The 16067-nt window shown below is 41.2% G+C and overlaps 1 protein-coding gene across 3 annotated transcripts in view; it reads right to left on the reverse strand.

Annotated features, from left to right (window-relative positions):
• LOC149319162 (NEDD4 family-interacting protein 2-like) overlaps nucleotides 1-15729 on the reverse strand; it is a 57071-nt gene extending 41342 nt beyond the window's left edge. The window contains exon 1 of one of the 3 annotated variants that reach the window (XM_089511181.1): nucleotides 15460-15729. In XM_089511181.1, the coding sequence (XP_089367307.1) occupies nucleotides 15460-15513 (54 nt within the window). In that variant the 5' untranslated portion in view covers nucleotides 15514-15729. The remainder of the gene's footprint in view (nucleotides 1-15459) is intronic. The other 2 variants (XM_089511180.1, XM_089511183.1) reach the window with 2 other exon arrangements.
• Between the last annotated feature and the right edge of the window lie 338 nt (nucleotides 15730-16067).

Raw genomic sequence — 16067 nt, forward strand, 5'->3', positions numbered from 1 at the left:
TCATGTACAATTGCATCTCTGCCCCCTCCCATTTTAATTCTCCATTTATTCAACAACAAAAAATTCTCCATAACCACTGTCAGACTTGTTTTCAGAAGTCTTTTATTTTTCTACCATGTTTGCAAGGCTCTGGTTTTAGAATATGGAGTCTGAACGAGATGTGACAGTAATAAATGCAGATCATGCCAGACAGCTGGGCAGTGGGGAGTTGACACCACCTTCCAAGCATAAAAGCACTTAGAAGCAGCAAAAGCATCCTCTGTCTATCACATATGCCCTGATTATTTCCTAGCCAGGCTCCAAGAACAGACACAAGCCCAGTCATGATCTGACAAGGATTGGACACCTTGAACACCTTTTATACTTGAGAGGTGTTTGATGGTTTATCTGGAAACTGAAGTCTGTCTGCTGCTTAGTATCTAAGGACCAATCTGAACATATTTTCAAAGAAAGCATATACTATAGTGTAGTCCTCAAAGAAACATATATCACCTCACTATACATGAGGCCATACATGAGAAATTACAAAATTAAAGAGATGGGTGTTAATCTAACTTTTTCCTGATGTGTTTCCTTCTCCTCTCATTACAGCTTTGCATTAAAAAGTTCAGCATTTCATTGAAGTTATAACCATACCAATCAAATTTTAAATGCAGAAGAAAGCAATAATCAAGAAAACCTGGAGGATAAGGGATGACATTTTTGTTGTCATTTGTTTCAAAATTTCCTTATTTCAATCAAACATTTTCTAAAAACTGGCTCAGGTTTTTCAGAACAGTAGACATTTACCAAAAAGATATGATCCAGCAAGACTTACCAAGCTATTATGCAGAACGTTAATTACATGATGTGCATTAATTCCAGCCTTTTGAATGATGAGACTCATCAAAGACAGGTAATAAACAGAATCAATTTTTATTTCATCTACAGCCAAAGTATCTTATGCATACAAATTCACATCTGCACTATCAACAAAACCTATCTAAGGCAGCTAGATTCCAACTATATTCATAGTTTGGTTACTTGTGTAGACAGGGTACCACTTGGAAGAAAGCAGAGATGGACAAAGGGCAACTGTGGGGCTGCGTGGGGCCTTCCAAAGCAGCAGTATTCCTCTAGACTTCACAAAAGACTCATGCTGAAAAGGGGCAATTCCAATTTTGGAAGCCTCTAGAAGTAGAAATTCACTTTTCAAAAACTCCCTGCACTATTTAAGATTTTAAAAGCCTCCTGTATAAGGCTTTATGCCACTTCTGTTTTTACTTTTGTTTGGAATAATGTTGTCATTCTGTGTGCCTCCTCCAGAGGGTACGAAGGGAGAAAAATGTCCTGGACCTGCCACAATTATCTACCTCTGGAAGACTGGGATATAGGCATAGTTGTCTGGCTTAAATACTCTAGCTCTTGGAAGCTAAGCATGGCCAGCACTGGTTAGTACTTGGATGGTATACTACCAATGAACACTAGGTGGTGCAGGCTACATTTTAGAGGAAGGAACTGGCATTATAGTGTATCACATTCCATTCTTATCCCACTCACATAACATCAGGAATAAACTCTTCCAGGACATGGCCACATCGCCCAAAAAAACCCAAACAAAACAAAAAAAACTATGGATGCCAGCCATGAAAGCCTTTGACTTCACAAACTATGTAACTGTGTGTGTGTGTGTGTGTGTGTGTGTGCGCCTTCAGTTCACCTGTCGACCTACAGTTTCTCTATGAATTTCATAGGGTTTTCTCAGGCAAGGAATACTCAGAGGCAGTTTTAACACTTCCTTCCTCTGAAATACAGCCTACAGCACCTGATATACCTGTTCCTTAATACTATATTTCAACAGTGCATCTGATGAAGTGCAGTGGTTTGAAATCCATGAAAGCTCATGCTAAAATAAATCAATTGCTCTCAAAGTTGCGGCTAGTGTCTCCCTTATCTCTCACACACACGCTTTTAAATTTCCTTTTTATGCTGAAAGGGGTTAACATGGCTCCATATTTGAGGGGGAAAGTGAATTCCCCCCCCCCCCAGTTCTACTTTTATTACTGTTCTGTCATTGAGTTACCCCTTTATTTCTATTTAATTGTCTAATGAGAAGGGAGAATTTTGGCATGCTGGTGCAGAAGAACAGGTTCTGCCTTCAGCATAAGATTATGCTAATTAGTTTGAGCAATATTACATCTGTTTTCAAAATAAACTTCTCCCTGAGGGAATTATTTGTGTTGCTTTTGTACACTTCCAAAAGGGAATGTATATTCCACAGATTAAAGAAAGAAAAGGCAAATTACTTTTTTGACTCAATGACATCTTTTCAGTGACTTATTTGGCACATAAATATGACATGCATTTTATGAACAAAACTAAACACAAGTCAAATAACTATTATTTATTTGATCTCCATTAATGCAGGGAATTGGAAATTTTTTTGATTCAGAAGTAAAGAAAAAAACGAAACCCACAAAGTCCGTGGGAGGAGAGATAAGTAGCTGTCAAAGACATAGCTCCAGCCTTGCCCTCCAGAACTCTCCCTTGTTTCTGAGCCAAATCCTTTTAAATTATATATAGTTTCAGAAGCCCTGTGGATTTAAAATTTCTCTTTTGAAGCCAAAACGCTTCTGAAGTATGTTTGCTTGCTTGTCCAGATTCTAATACTCATGGCTACGCCAACAAAGTAAGTTCAGTGCCTGCAAATGATACAAGTACTATAAAAAGTCAATATACACAAGCAATTTAAAAAATTACAGAACAAGACAAACTTTGTAAATCATGTTCTGTACAATCATTAAGTTGTACATTACTTTCATAACTTATAGTGCAAATGTTATGTATATTACTCAGGAAAAAAATGTTTCAATTGTTTCATGGTGGCTTACTTAGAAGGAAGCATATGCAGGATTGTAGCTCTCATTACGAGAAACAAACAAAATCTCATCAGTTGAACAATGTCCTGCCAGAACACAGTAACAATTTCCTCAGCATCAAGGTGCAGAAAGGATGGTCTCTTGGGGAAACCATCTGCCTCATTTTATCATTTTTAACAACAATTTTCTGCTGTTTTTTTTTAAATGGAAAATGATGTCATCACCATAACGAACATGAAAAATTAATTAGCATGGCCAAATATGGGCAGTCAGAAATATTCTACAGTCACAAAAGACTCATAGAAGTTTTTAAAAATGGATTTTAAAGTTGACTAACAAAAGCATGCCAGCCATGAAAGCCTTTGACTTCACAAACTATGTAACTGTGTGTGAAGGGAAGTACACAAGGGAGATTACTGTTATGCTTAAGGAAGGGCAGAAGTCTGAGATATTCTTAAACAGGGCTGGGGAGTAGGAGTAAAGGAGTAAGACGTTTCTACAGGAGCAGGAGGAGGAAGAAGGAGTAACAAAATATATTTGTTACTCCTTATTCTTGTTATTATATTGTCCATGCAAACACCAAAAACAATTTTATTATATTGCACTAGGGAAGGGAGTGGGAGGCAAAGAGAGACACGTACACACAAACACACATCAGACTTGCAAAGCAACTGGGGCTTTTCCCAGGGGCTGGAGAATAGGATTAGGAGTGAGGAGTAAAGGAGTAAGAGGTTTTTACAGGAGTAAGGGTAACATTAAAAAATTACTCTGAAGTAAGACAAGAAGTAACCCAAGATCGCCACTACTCCCCAGCCTTGTTCTTAAAACATATACACTCATCCCTGCATATTTGTGGCTTTGATATTTGCGGATGTGATTATCCACGGATTTAATTCATATGTTCTCTCTAGGAATATCTAGGTCCTCCAGTGCAACTCTAAGGTCAACTTTAACTAAAAGTTGCACTGAAAGCCCTAGAGATTCCTAGAGAGAATACTCTACTAGGCATTTGTAGCTCCTCCAGTGCTGTTCTATGGTCAGTGTCTGTTGGACGTTGACCACAGAGTTGCCCTGGAGGACCTAGAGATTCTTAGAGAGGCGTCTTCTCAGGTAAAAAATTGTGGTTTTGTTATTTGCATTTTTTTCCCATATTCACAGAGGTCTTGTGCCACTAACCCTAGCGAATATGGAGGGACAAGTGTATTTTGGTTTGTTTGTTTTTTAAAAAAAAAAATATGATGAAACATGTCAAGAAGAGAGGAAGCAGAATCATAACTGTTTAGAAATGTTATGGTCCCTACAGGTAAAGGTCTAGAAATGACGAGCATAATGTTTACCATAATTAATATTAGTAAGGGACTGTTCAAAATCCTTCAGCTTGCTCCAGTGTATTGAATCAAGTGAACAAGAAAAGAGTGTTAATCAATAGCTCTGTTCTGGTGTCAATGTCTGCTCTTTGAAATAGGAACAAACAGAAACCTGTGAAGCAGATGTTAAACAACTATTTCTGCCTACCATAAGACTACAGGTTTAAACTAGGAATATGGTACACATCTGGGTTCAAGCATAATAAAAGCCTGGGACTGTGTACACTTTATCCTCAGAGAGTCGCATTCAAGCAAAGAATGGAACAGGTACAAAAATATTAGGCTCTGTGATAGTCAGAGGATCTCAGGTCTCTGGAATGTAATAGGCCATGTATAATTATGCAAATCTGGCCTTCTTGAATCAACTAGTCAAAACTGTAATGTCTACCTACTACGCTCTAGCTCCATCACCAACAACTATAGTGACTGTGAATTGACAAACCTTTGCTGCATACAGCTGTAAGCCAGACCCAAACACTGTCTTGGATGACACAAATAAATATTATGTAACTCAGAATCACAAGCCTTTAGGGAGAACTCATTAAATGGCTGAATTGCTGTTGAAAATGTTCCTTTAATAATAGGAAGCCCATTCTTGTCCTCTGAAATGGCTCCTAGGCCTCTTCTCTGTAAAGGTCTATTGTACTTGTCATGGAAAAACCTATCCAGTGCTTTTTAACAGCACTGTCATGCAGGAAGTAGATAGGACTTCTTCTACAGCTACTAGGATGTTCTTCTAAGAATCAGTAGTTACACCACATTTCCCAGCCCTCATCATTTCACACACCCCATTCTTTTGAACAGAATGTATGCTACTTTACTATCACAAGACTGTACCACCAGTGGCTTCTACTGCTGTTTCAGCATAGAGGAGAAAGTGCACCATCTGTATCAGAGAAAGCTTTCACAGGCAGTAGAAACCCTGCACCTAGATCCTGTGTTCTGCTAATACGGCACAATGCACTGCATCTAAATCACTCTGACATTGGTTCCGTCCCTGAAGTGGTGCCAACAACAGAACTGCCTTTGTCTGCTGCTATTTGCACATTCCCAATTATCATTGATAACATCAAGAATAGAAAAAGAGTGGTCATTGCGTGAGTGTGCCACCCTTTTCAGCTAGCTAGTCTGAGACAATTAAACTGTCACTGGAAGGCATTGGAAATTCATGCATCTTCCTGCAATGTTTAGTAACAGTTCTGTTTAAAATGTACTCTAGACAACTGCACAAATTCTATGGATTCCCAGTAAAGTGGAGTATGACTTGAAAGGAGAGCATAGTCCCAGCAAGGTTGGAAACAATGTTCCAGTCTAAGGGACCGATTATCATTAGCTCAATAAATCTGGGCCCGTCACATTTTAATGGCCTAGTGCGGAGGTAAATAAATAAATTCTGCAGTCACTTCCTGAATCTCCTGAATCCTGAGTGATGTCTGAGCATGCTTGCTGGCTGAGCATGCTCAAAACATTGCCTGACAGGGTATCCACACTGAGCATGCCTATGTACTGAATTTTTTTCTAGCTTTCCAGCCAATTCCAAAAGCAAAAGAGTGGGTAGAAAAAGCTGGTAGACTGAGGTCTCCTGCAACTCTCCAGGATTCAGAATTTTCTTTTGTTTTTGTGTGTTTTCTTTGGAGAATAGGTGGGTCTGTGTTAAGTCTCACGAGGATTTGAATGTATGTCTATGTGTCTATGTAAATAGTGTGGCAAGATGTGTGAGGGTGGGAGTTTGTGGATTTTTTCCTGGAGTGAATGGGTAAGTGTACTAGATTTTTGCTTATAATTATTGTGCCCTCTTCTTTCCCAGTTTCTTGATTCAGGTTTTTTTTTCTGCTGGACAATGCTGGATGTTGATGGAATTAAAAAAATGTGATCTCACAGTAGTGCTTCTGCACAGTTTTGTAGATTATAATCCTTAGCATTACATGCAGAGACATGGATTGTCAGTGTTCCCTGGATATAGTGTGCTGCCTGTGCCTTGTCCTAGTCCCTCTTACCTCCAAATAGACATCCATAACCAGATTTTTGAGCTTATTCTGACTTATTTGTACAAACAGAGATGTAAATGTGTGATTTCGAGGCACCTATGGTTATCATGTAAAGGACTAATATTAGTTTTTCTCAGCACTTGCTGCTATTCTGTGTAGATCTGAGAGTACATCTACAAACAATAGGTTGTTGCATTTGTTATACAATTGACCCTCTACATTCACAGGTGTTGAAGTACAGGACCCTGTGAAAGTGGGAAAGCCGCAAAAATCTCTAGGCTTACTGAAATCTAACTCTTAATATTTAACACCAACCACTTGCTTCCACCTTTGGAACAAATGAGAATAAGTACATTTGAGACTCTAATACAGCGCTTAGGCTCATTCACTTCAAGGGCAGAAGCAGATGGCTGGCAAGCTCCACTACCTCTGGGGAGCATGGTTGCCACCCTTTTTGCCTTTGATCTTCACATCTTCCAAAGGTTCAAGCTAATGCCACAGCTTTTGTCTTTGGAATGAAAAAAAAACCCAGAAAGATGCTTCCCTTCACTCTTTCCAAAGGCAGAATCTGATGCCATCCCTTTTGCCATTGGAATGAGCAAGGAGAAGAGAAAAAGTTCCTCTCCACTACTTTTGAGCCAGGGAACCCTGCCAGCCATCAGCTTCTGCCTTTTGAAGGAGTAAAGGGAAGACTCCCTTCTCCTCACCCAAGCCCAAGGGAAAAGAAGTGACTGCAGAGTTTCCTGAAAGCAGAGGAGCCCACCAGCCTTTGGAATGAGTGAAGAGAAACCCTGTTCTCTTCTCTGCTCTTTGGAAAAAAGAACACAAGTCGGGCATCGAAGACACTTGTGCTTGTTCATTACAAAGGAAGATGTGGTCTAGTCTAGAAGGGGGGGATCCCATTTAACTATTGATGGCAAACTCACAAATAATCAAATCCGTGAAGGTTAAACATGTGGAAGTTAAGGTTTGACCATAATCAACATTATCTATGGCCTGGGACAGACCACCCGAAAAGGGCAGCCTGCCGGGGCCCTTTTTTCCTCTGGAGGGAAGCCGCAGCTGCCAAACTGTGCGGCTTTGCTGCAGAAGAAAAAGAACCCAATAAAAGTGCGTTCTTTTTAAGCCACAGGGACGGCATAACGAGTGTGCCCCTGGTGCACTCGTTACGTAAGCGCCACGCAGCAATGTTTAGATGCCACGCGGTGCTTACATAACAATGGTGGTGCCCATGTTCTAGGGTTAGGGACCGTGCGGTTGCCATGCGGTTCCTAACCCTAGAATCGGCACTGGTACACCGTTTTATGGCAGTACGTACTGCACCTATGTTAACTGTAAGAACTGAATAAAAATGCATGGGATCATGATGTTTGTCTCAGTGAAATGGCAAGGCTGATAACGGGATTTTGGGACTGTTGCCTTTTGTTATTAGTATTTTAATTTATTTGTATTCATCAATTTATTTAAATTCTGTTTTGCCAAAAGAACAATATATGTGATAAGAAGCCTTTCCCTTTGAAACTGCTTACATATGTGTGACAAGAAGCCTTTCCCTTTGGAACTGCTCCTGTCCTTACCAAATTCACTGGGGCCTGCCCAGTGAAGCTTAAAAGCAGAACCCAGCCCCACTAGTTTCTACAATTATTTTACTCAGGAATTACACAATTTCCACACAAAGAAGAAAATACAAGTTTCACTCCTACCTACCAAACTGAATCTGTGATGTCCACAGAGGGATAACACTAAGAGGGAAAAGGGCAAAGACACACATGTCCACTGACTGTGCTCTGAGGGAAATACATTTATAATATAAACTCCCCGCCCCCCAAGATCCTACATCCCAAAAATGCACTAGAGCTCTGACTTTAGGGCTGCAGTTCTGTATCCACTTACCTGGAAGAAAGCCCAGAAATTAATAAAATGAATAATAATAATGCAGTAAACCTATTGAAATGAAGAGGACATACTTCTGAGGAGACAGGACTGAACTTTGGAAACCGTTGGGTTAAACTCAGCTCCGTGAAAAAGAATTCAATGTAATGTTTACGGAAAGAAATAATAGGGAAGTCCATTCCTAATTTGTAATACTGTAGTGTTGTAAACATCACCCCACATAGCTTCCTCTTGAATCTGGGAGCTCCATTTTACATTGGCAAACTTAGAAAAGTGTAGCACACCCGATACAGCGTGCCCATGCCATACACAGGTTTGCCATACGCAAATTCAATTTCAGAAAAGCCCAAAGAATTTGCACTCAATAAGATACTACCTTTAACCTGAAATGACAATTTATCTTTTCTATAATCTGGGTTGTGTTCTGTTTGGGCATAACTATGACATGCGGAAATCCAAAACATCCCCCAATACTGTCACGCAGTTGAGGGGGAGGGACACAACATCTATTGCAGCATTTCATACATGAAAAATCTTGTCTTTGTCCAAAAGAGCAAGACCTGACTCTATGTGGAGCAAAAGTAATCTCTATCAGCTTAGGCCTCTCATGTTCAAACAAGCAGTTAGTAGATCTTACTGGCTGGAAGTCACAGCACTGATTCAGCTATACAGTAGCCCACAATTTCACCATTTTATATGACTAGCAATATCCACTCCCACAGCTCTCTCTCTCTCTCTCTCTCTCTCTCTCTGTGTGTGTGTGTGTCTCATAACTTACTGGAGGTCGAACAGACTTTGTATTCTGAATTTTCCTCCAGTTTTCTAAACAGATGATTAGCTAAATTATGTTCAAGGTCAACACAGTAGCAGTTGCTTCATTTTCCCAATACAGTTCTGGGAAACTATGTCATAAGGAAGCTGCACAAAGTAGGGCAGTTATTATGTTATTTGGAATGAAGACATTTAAAAATATATATCCATACAGCAGTACGGAGGAAATATTTCAAGAAAAGCAGGGGGGGAATGCTACAAGTTGAGTAACCCTTATCAGAAATGCTTGGTATTAGAAGCATTTCAGATTTTGGAATACCTGTATATTGATAATCAGTTATATTGGAGATGGTACCCAAGTCTAAACACAAAATTCATGTTTCATATATGCCTTATACATATAGGATGCAGGTTATTTTATATAATAGTTTTAATAATGTTGTTTGTGCATGAAACAAAGTTGTGTACATTGGGTACACTTAACTTGTGGCATCATGTTGGCACTCAAAACGTTTCTGATTTTGCAGCATTTACAATTTTGGATAAACTGAACCTATATTGTTATTCTTCTATAGTTATAATTTACAATACTTTGTGTATATCAAATGCTAACTTCAGCTCCCCTGATAATTACTATAAATGTCATGCAAAGTATTAACATATTAAAATCAAGGTGGTACAGCAGAAACAGAAGCTTAAGGCTCAGATCCAGTGAATTTGCATTGATTTGACTCAGGGATTCACCATCATACATTATGTTATATATTCAACTGTACATGAGATCACAACTCCGCCACCAGCTCTCAAAGAACAGCACAAGGACAGCTACTAGGCTATGACAGAGACTGAGGAAAGGTTGAGCCCTTGTAGACCCATATGACACAGGGTTTAAACCAGTGGTCCCCAAACTGTGGCCTTTAAGAGAATTTGGACTTCAGCTCTCAGAAGCCTCAGCCACTAGTTTAAATTCATGTTTCATGAACCCTCCAAACTTTTACAAAAATACTATACTACATGGAAGTCAGCTTCTGACTGTACAGACAACTGGAGGGGAACACAAACTAACTAAACAGATTCTGTGCTGTCTTAAAACCTTCATTCGGGAGACAGTTTTCATCAAAAAGATGACAAGAAATACAACCAACAGGAAACTGAAGAGAGCAAGATATCTGCATATTCCAGAGGTCTCATAGTAGAAGCTATTTCGTAATATATGTTAATAGAAGACATCAATATGTACGGTTTCCCAATTAGCCCAAGATCCTGCTTAATCTATAGACCAAAACACATTGCAGAAATCATCCAGTTTGAGACCATTTTAACTGCCCTGGCTCAGTGCTGGGGAATTCTTTTGTGAGGCATTTAGCTTTTTCTGTCAGAGAGTTCTAGTGCTACAACAAACTACAGTTCCCAGGATTCCCCAGCACTGAGGCAGGACAGTTAAAGTGGTCTCAAACTGGATGATTTCTGCAGTGGGATTTGGTCCTATGTTTCCCAGACACAATGGAGATGTTGGAATCAAGGTGCTAGGGAGATCCTCAAAATGCAGCAAGGCTAAGTTGCTTAGTAACACCATCCAACTGAGTGACTGCATATGTCATATAAAAACAGATAAATATTTTTTTTCCAATGGAATATATTATATTCTTAAGAACCTGACAACTCTGGCTAACTCTACTCATACAACTCCCACAAACAAACCTTTCAAAATGATGGCCGCATATAGATAAGTGCCTAACTATATAAGCCACAGCATCTTTTATTTCTACTGGGTAGTCTCTCTTTTCTTTGATCACTGTACCTATAAACATAAACATACAGAGAGAGCTTTGGATTTAACGCTGAATTTTATTCTTATACATCACATATGTTTTGGGAAGCTTTTAATGGCTTGAGGACTCGGTTGGCTTTTGTGACAACACTGCATAATTTGCTACTGCAAAAAAGGCAAATTAGTTTTTCCTAAGTTTGATTTTCTGGCAAATATTTTAAGTCTGGCTAAAAAAAAAGGGAGATGGAGTACAAATCACAGCAGCCCCATCATTCAAACTGTCCTTGGATCCAACTTAATTTCTCCTCCAAGCCTAATAGTAGACTTCTTTTCTATCCATTTTGAACTACATAATTACTATCACCAACAAGTTCAGAATTTTATCTGCACTGCACTATATCACCAAGATAAGTATATAGAAGCATGACATGTAAAATGAGAGGCATGAGGAAATTCTCACACATTCTCTGAAAGTTTAACAAGCCAAGTTTTTGTTCCCTCCCGGTTAGTTTGTTTAAATGCCACTTGGTGTCCAATTAAAAATATGGTCATATGCTTTTAGGGACAGGTTTGCCATTACCACCCCCTTCTCATTCTACCCACAAAGCAAAAACAAGCAAGCAGAAGCAATATTGGAAAAGATATTCACTTTAAATGTTACAGGTTTCGCCCACCTTTTGACATCTTGCTTTCCGACACTCACTTTTCCAACACTTGCAAATTACAGACCAATTCTATTAATTCCACAGGGGTTCTGCTCTTTTGTCATTTCTTCTTTCCTACAAGGCTCTCTTGGGGACCACTTGCACACAATTTTGTAAATATATAGTGTGTTAATTTAGCTTATACACACATTCAAAACTAATATAGAGTCTGAGTCTCCTTTATTCAAGATCTGAAATATGCCCAAAACCAAAATTATTTCATGGGTGGCTGAGACAGGGACACCTTTGCTTTCTGATGGTTCAATGTATAAACTTTGCTTCATGTACAAAATTATTAAAAATACTGTATAAAATTACCTTCAGGCTGTGTGTATAAGGCATATATGATGCATAAATGAATTTTGTGTTTAGACTTGTTTTCCATCTCCAGGATATCTCATCATGTACGTATGTATATGCAAATACAGGTATTCCAAAATCCAAAAAATTTCAAAATCCAAAAACACTTCTGGTCACAAGCATTTTGGATAAGGGAGACTCAACCTGTATAGTGTGTTACTTGCATTTTCAGTGGCCAAAATGCATTTACAAGCGTTAAAAAAGTGTTTTCCATTTTTCAATCAACCAGTTCCACTTTCTTACAGTCCTCTGGGCACTAATACATCAGATAAGTGAGGGCTTCCTGTATTCAAAACCTACAGTGGTGTCACTTGGTAGGGCAAGCAAGGAAGAAACGAAGTTCATTGGTCATTTCCTTAAACTCTGTCAGCGTCTATTTCCTAAAGGCACCCGTGAATGATATAACTGCAAGCCAGCCCTGCTGAATCAGGAAATCATCACCTACATTTTCTCAGCATAAACAAATGCTACTATCTGTTTACAAAAGACATTCATTGGGTGTGAAAAGAAACACTTTACTATGCCAAAATATGTGCTTGTGTAATGTATGGAAATACACTGCTTATTTGAAAGCTCAGCCTTTTACAGTTCTGTAAAGTCTGAGAATACATACTGAATCTTTCAACACTGTTATATCATTTTTTAAAAAATGAATGCTCGTACTGATAATGAAAGTTTCCAAAAGATGGGGCTAAATAAGATATACTATGGGGCTGTACAAACAGCCCTGAAAGGGTGGCCTCTAGCCGCACCTTCTTCAGCCAGATTGGGGCCATGGCTATCGCATGCCACGGCCACAATCCAGCCTTTCCAGGGTGCGATAGCTGTGGCTATACAGCACTCCTTCAGCGCTGCATCAGGCAGACACAGCGCCTGAGGAGCGACATAGCGCATGGCGTCAAGGTGTCCTGGGGGGCAGACTCAGGGAGTGCATCATGTGGACAGGATTCCCCAACTCTGCCCCCCAGGCCAGCCTTAATGGACGGTCTAAAAAGCCCCTATATCAGGCTATCCAAACAGAGGGCAAAAGGGGGACTTTCTGCCACTAAGGTAGGGATCAATTTGCTCCAGCCTACAGAGCTTTGCCAGAAACATACAAATGCAGCAAATGCCCTTTTTTGCCTGTCTCTCAAGAAGATGGCTGCACATGATACTAAAAATATTATACATTTATTTGTTATTTATTTCCTGCCACTCATGTCTATTACAAAATGTGCTTTCGAAAGCAGAAACCCATCTGCCACTGGTCTTTCTTTCTTTCCTTCCTTTTTTAAAACAACTATAACATTTTCAGCATTACCATCTGAAAATGCTCTGAAATGCAGTGACAAGCATTGAGGAATGCTCCTCAAAATGAAGGGTTATCTAAGTTTTAATTAACAGTCAGGGTGATAACTCTAATGTTTATTAATTAGAGCAGGCCATTTTAATCAGCAGGCTTACAGTCAAGGCTCTTTTTTTACATACCAGGAAACAAAAGCAAGGAAGTTGTTCCCTGTTAACAAAGAACCATTTCCCTGGTCAAACTCCAAGAAGCCACCCATACTGAGTTTTTAAATACACCTGTTAATTATATCTGTTGGCTAAATGTGCAAATATCAATTAGAAGTCACAAAACCAGAAATGTTTACTCGACTGGCAACACTACAAGCCTGGCCTCACATACTGTCAGATCACATTGTGACTGTGATTGGAAAGCAAGGAGAAGGTCGCAGTCCTGCAGACATGTTTACTCAGAAATATCTGGCTGGGTTCGGTGGTGTTTGTTTACTCCCAGGCAAGGATATATAGAAGACAGCAGGCCCAATTACCTAACATTAGTATGTGAAGGAAGGGCAGAAAGAAAGAAAAGCCAAAGAAGCTGGGATTGGGATCAAGATGAGAAAGAGACACAGGGATGAACCTATATATAACTGAATAATATACAGGGGGCCCTTGGTATCCACTGGGATTTGGTTCCAGAACCTCCCTGTGGATACCAAAATCCTTGGATACGCAATACAACGGTGTAGCAAAATGGTGTCTTTTATATAAAATGGCAAAATCAAGGTGTGTTTTCTTGGAAATTATATATTTTTAAAATGTTTTTCAAGCTGTGGATAAGGAATTGATGGATAAGAAGCGTCGACTGTATTCTCCTTCTCAGAAACAAAAATAAGACAACCTATGAGGAGGTTTTGAAGGAGGAAGAGGAAACAAGAGTGGAAAAAAGACCCCAAACCACTTCCTTCTGGGCATTTCTCTTTCCCTTCCACAAAACAGATCCAGGGAGGTAGCCAAGGAGGACAACGACACCCCCAAATCCACAAGACAGGGGTGCCCTTTATTTTGCCTGGCCCCATAAAGGGTATCCCTGCTTTGTGGATTTGGGTTGTGGTGGTGCGTTTCTCTTCCTCCACAGGTCCTCCTTTTCCAGGACACATCCTCCATTTTAACCTCCTGTCCAGGAGGATTTTCAAAATCTCCTCCATTTTGGGCATGACTTAAGAAGCACAAATTTCTATTTCTATGAGTGTTTTTTAGCTTTTATTTAGTCATGTCCTCCGTTTTTACTGGAAGGTCCTCCATTCTGCAACGCCTGATGATCCTCCTCCTTGGCAGTGAGGACACATCCTTATCCCCACCCTGACCATAAAGGTAACACTGCTTTGTGGATTTGGGGTGTTGTCGTCCCTTTCTTTCCTCCCCAGGGCATCTAAGGGAGTGGGCTCAAGGCTTTCCACCTCCTCTTGACACCCTGCCATTACTGCCTTGTGGATTTGGGGTGCTGTCACCCATTTCCTCAACGACAAGTCTCTAAGGAAGTGGCCTCAATTCCTCTTGTCACTCTGCCCATAAAGAAGGTATAACTCAGCTGTGGATTTGGGGGTGTTGTTGTCCATCTCCCCAACAAGCCTCTAAGGAATTGGGCTGAACTCTTTCCCCCACAAAAGGCCACCCATAAAAGTATCACTGTCTTGTGGATTTGGGGTGTTGTCATCCATTTCTTTCCTCAACAAGCCTCAGAGGCAGTGGCCTCAAATCCCCCCCCAACACACACACACACACACACACAAATGGCCACCCACAAAGGTATGTTGTGGATTTGGGGTGTTGTCATCCATTTCTTTCCCTAACATGCATCTAAAGAAGTGGCCACAAACCTTTCCCCCTTACAAATGGCCACCCATAAAAGTATCACTGCTTTGTGGATTTGGGGTGTTGTGGTCCCTTTCTTTCCTCTCCAGGGCATCTAAGGGAGTGGGGCTCAAGCATTACCCCCTCCTCTTGTCCCCCTGCCATTACTGCCTTGTGGATTTGGGGTCCATTTCCCTTCAAATCTCCCCCCCCCAAGTGTCCACCCCTAAAGATATCACTGCTTTGTGGATGGGGGGGGGGGTGCTGTCGTCCAATTCCCCCATATCATGCCCAGAGGCAGTGGCCTCAATGCCTCTTGTCCCCCTGCCCACCAAGGCTTTGTGGATCTGGGGTGTTGTGGTCCCTTTCTCTCCTCTCCAGGGCATCTAAGGGAGTGGGGCTCAAGCATTACCCCCTCCCTCCTCTTGTCCCCCTGCTGCCCACAAAGACTTGGGGGTGCTGTTGTGGCCCCTTTCCCCAAGCCAGCCTTTCCAGTCCCAGCCAGCCAGTGTCCATGGTGCTGCAAGGGCAGACCCCCTGCCTCCCTCCCTGCCTGGTTGCATAAACCGGGCCCAGGCCCTCTCCCTCCTGGGGCCTAGCTAGGCCTCCTCCCGGCCGCCCCTGACTCACCACTTGGTACCGACTCGAGGCCGGCGGCTGCGGCGGGTGGTGAAGGTGCTCCATGTCGGCCTGGCCCGCCCTTGGTAGCTCCCAAACGCCTCGGTAGACTAGCAGGGCCCCTCGCCTCCCTTCCCTTCCCTTCCCTTCCCTTCGGAGCGCCCTCTTAGGCCGGCCTTGCCTTTCTCCTCCTCCTCCTCCTCCTCCCTCCAGAGAGACGTGACTAAAGAGGAGGAGGAGGAGGAGGAGGAGAGGCCGAGGCGGAGCTGCCTCTCTCAGGAAGGAGGCAAAATGGCGGCCCCTCCTTCCCTCCTCCTCCTCCTCCTCCCCCTTGTTTTCTTCGAGGCGTTTGGTCCGATTTATGGCGACCCTGAGGGGTTTTCTTGGCGAGATTTGTTCAGATTGGGCTTCGCCATGGCCTTCCTTATTTTTTGAGGCTGAGAGAGTGTGACTCGCCCAAGGGTCTCTCAGGGGAAGAGCCAGGATTTGAACCCTGGCCTCCAGAGTCATCATATACGGTGCCAAAAAAAGAACATTTGACATGACCTGCTGGAACAACAACAATTAATAATAATAATAATAATAATAATAATAATAAATAATGCACTATAATTTTTAAC

The sequence above is a fragment of the Sceloporus occidentalis genome, unplaced genomic scaffold (genome assembly GCF_023333645.1).
Source record: "Sceloporus occidentalis isolate IW3139 unplaced genomic scaffold, rSceOcc1.0.p SCAF_2, whole genome shotgun sequence".
Lineage (NCBI taxonomy): Eukaryota > Metazoa > Chordata > Lepidosauria > Squamata > Phrynosomatidae > Sceloporus > Sceloporus occidentalis.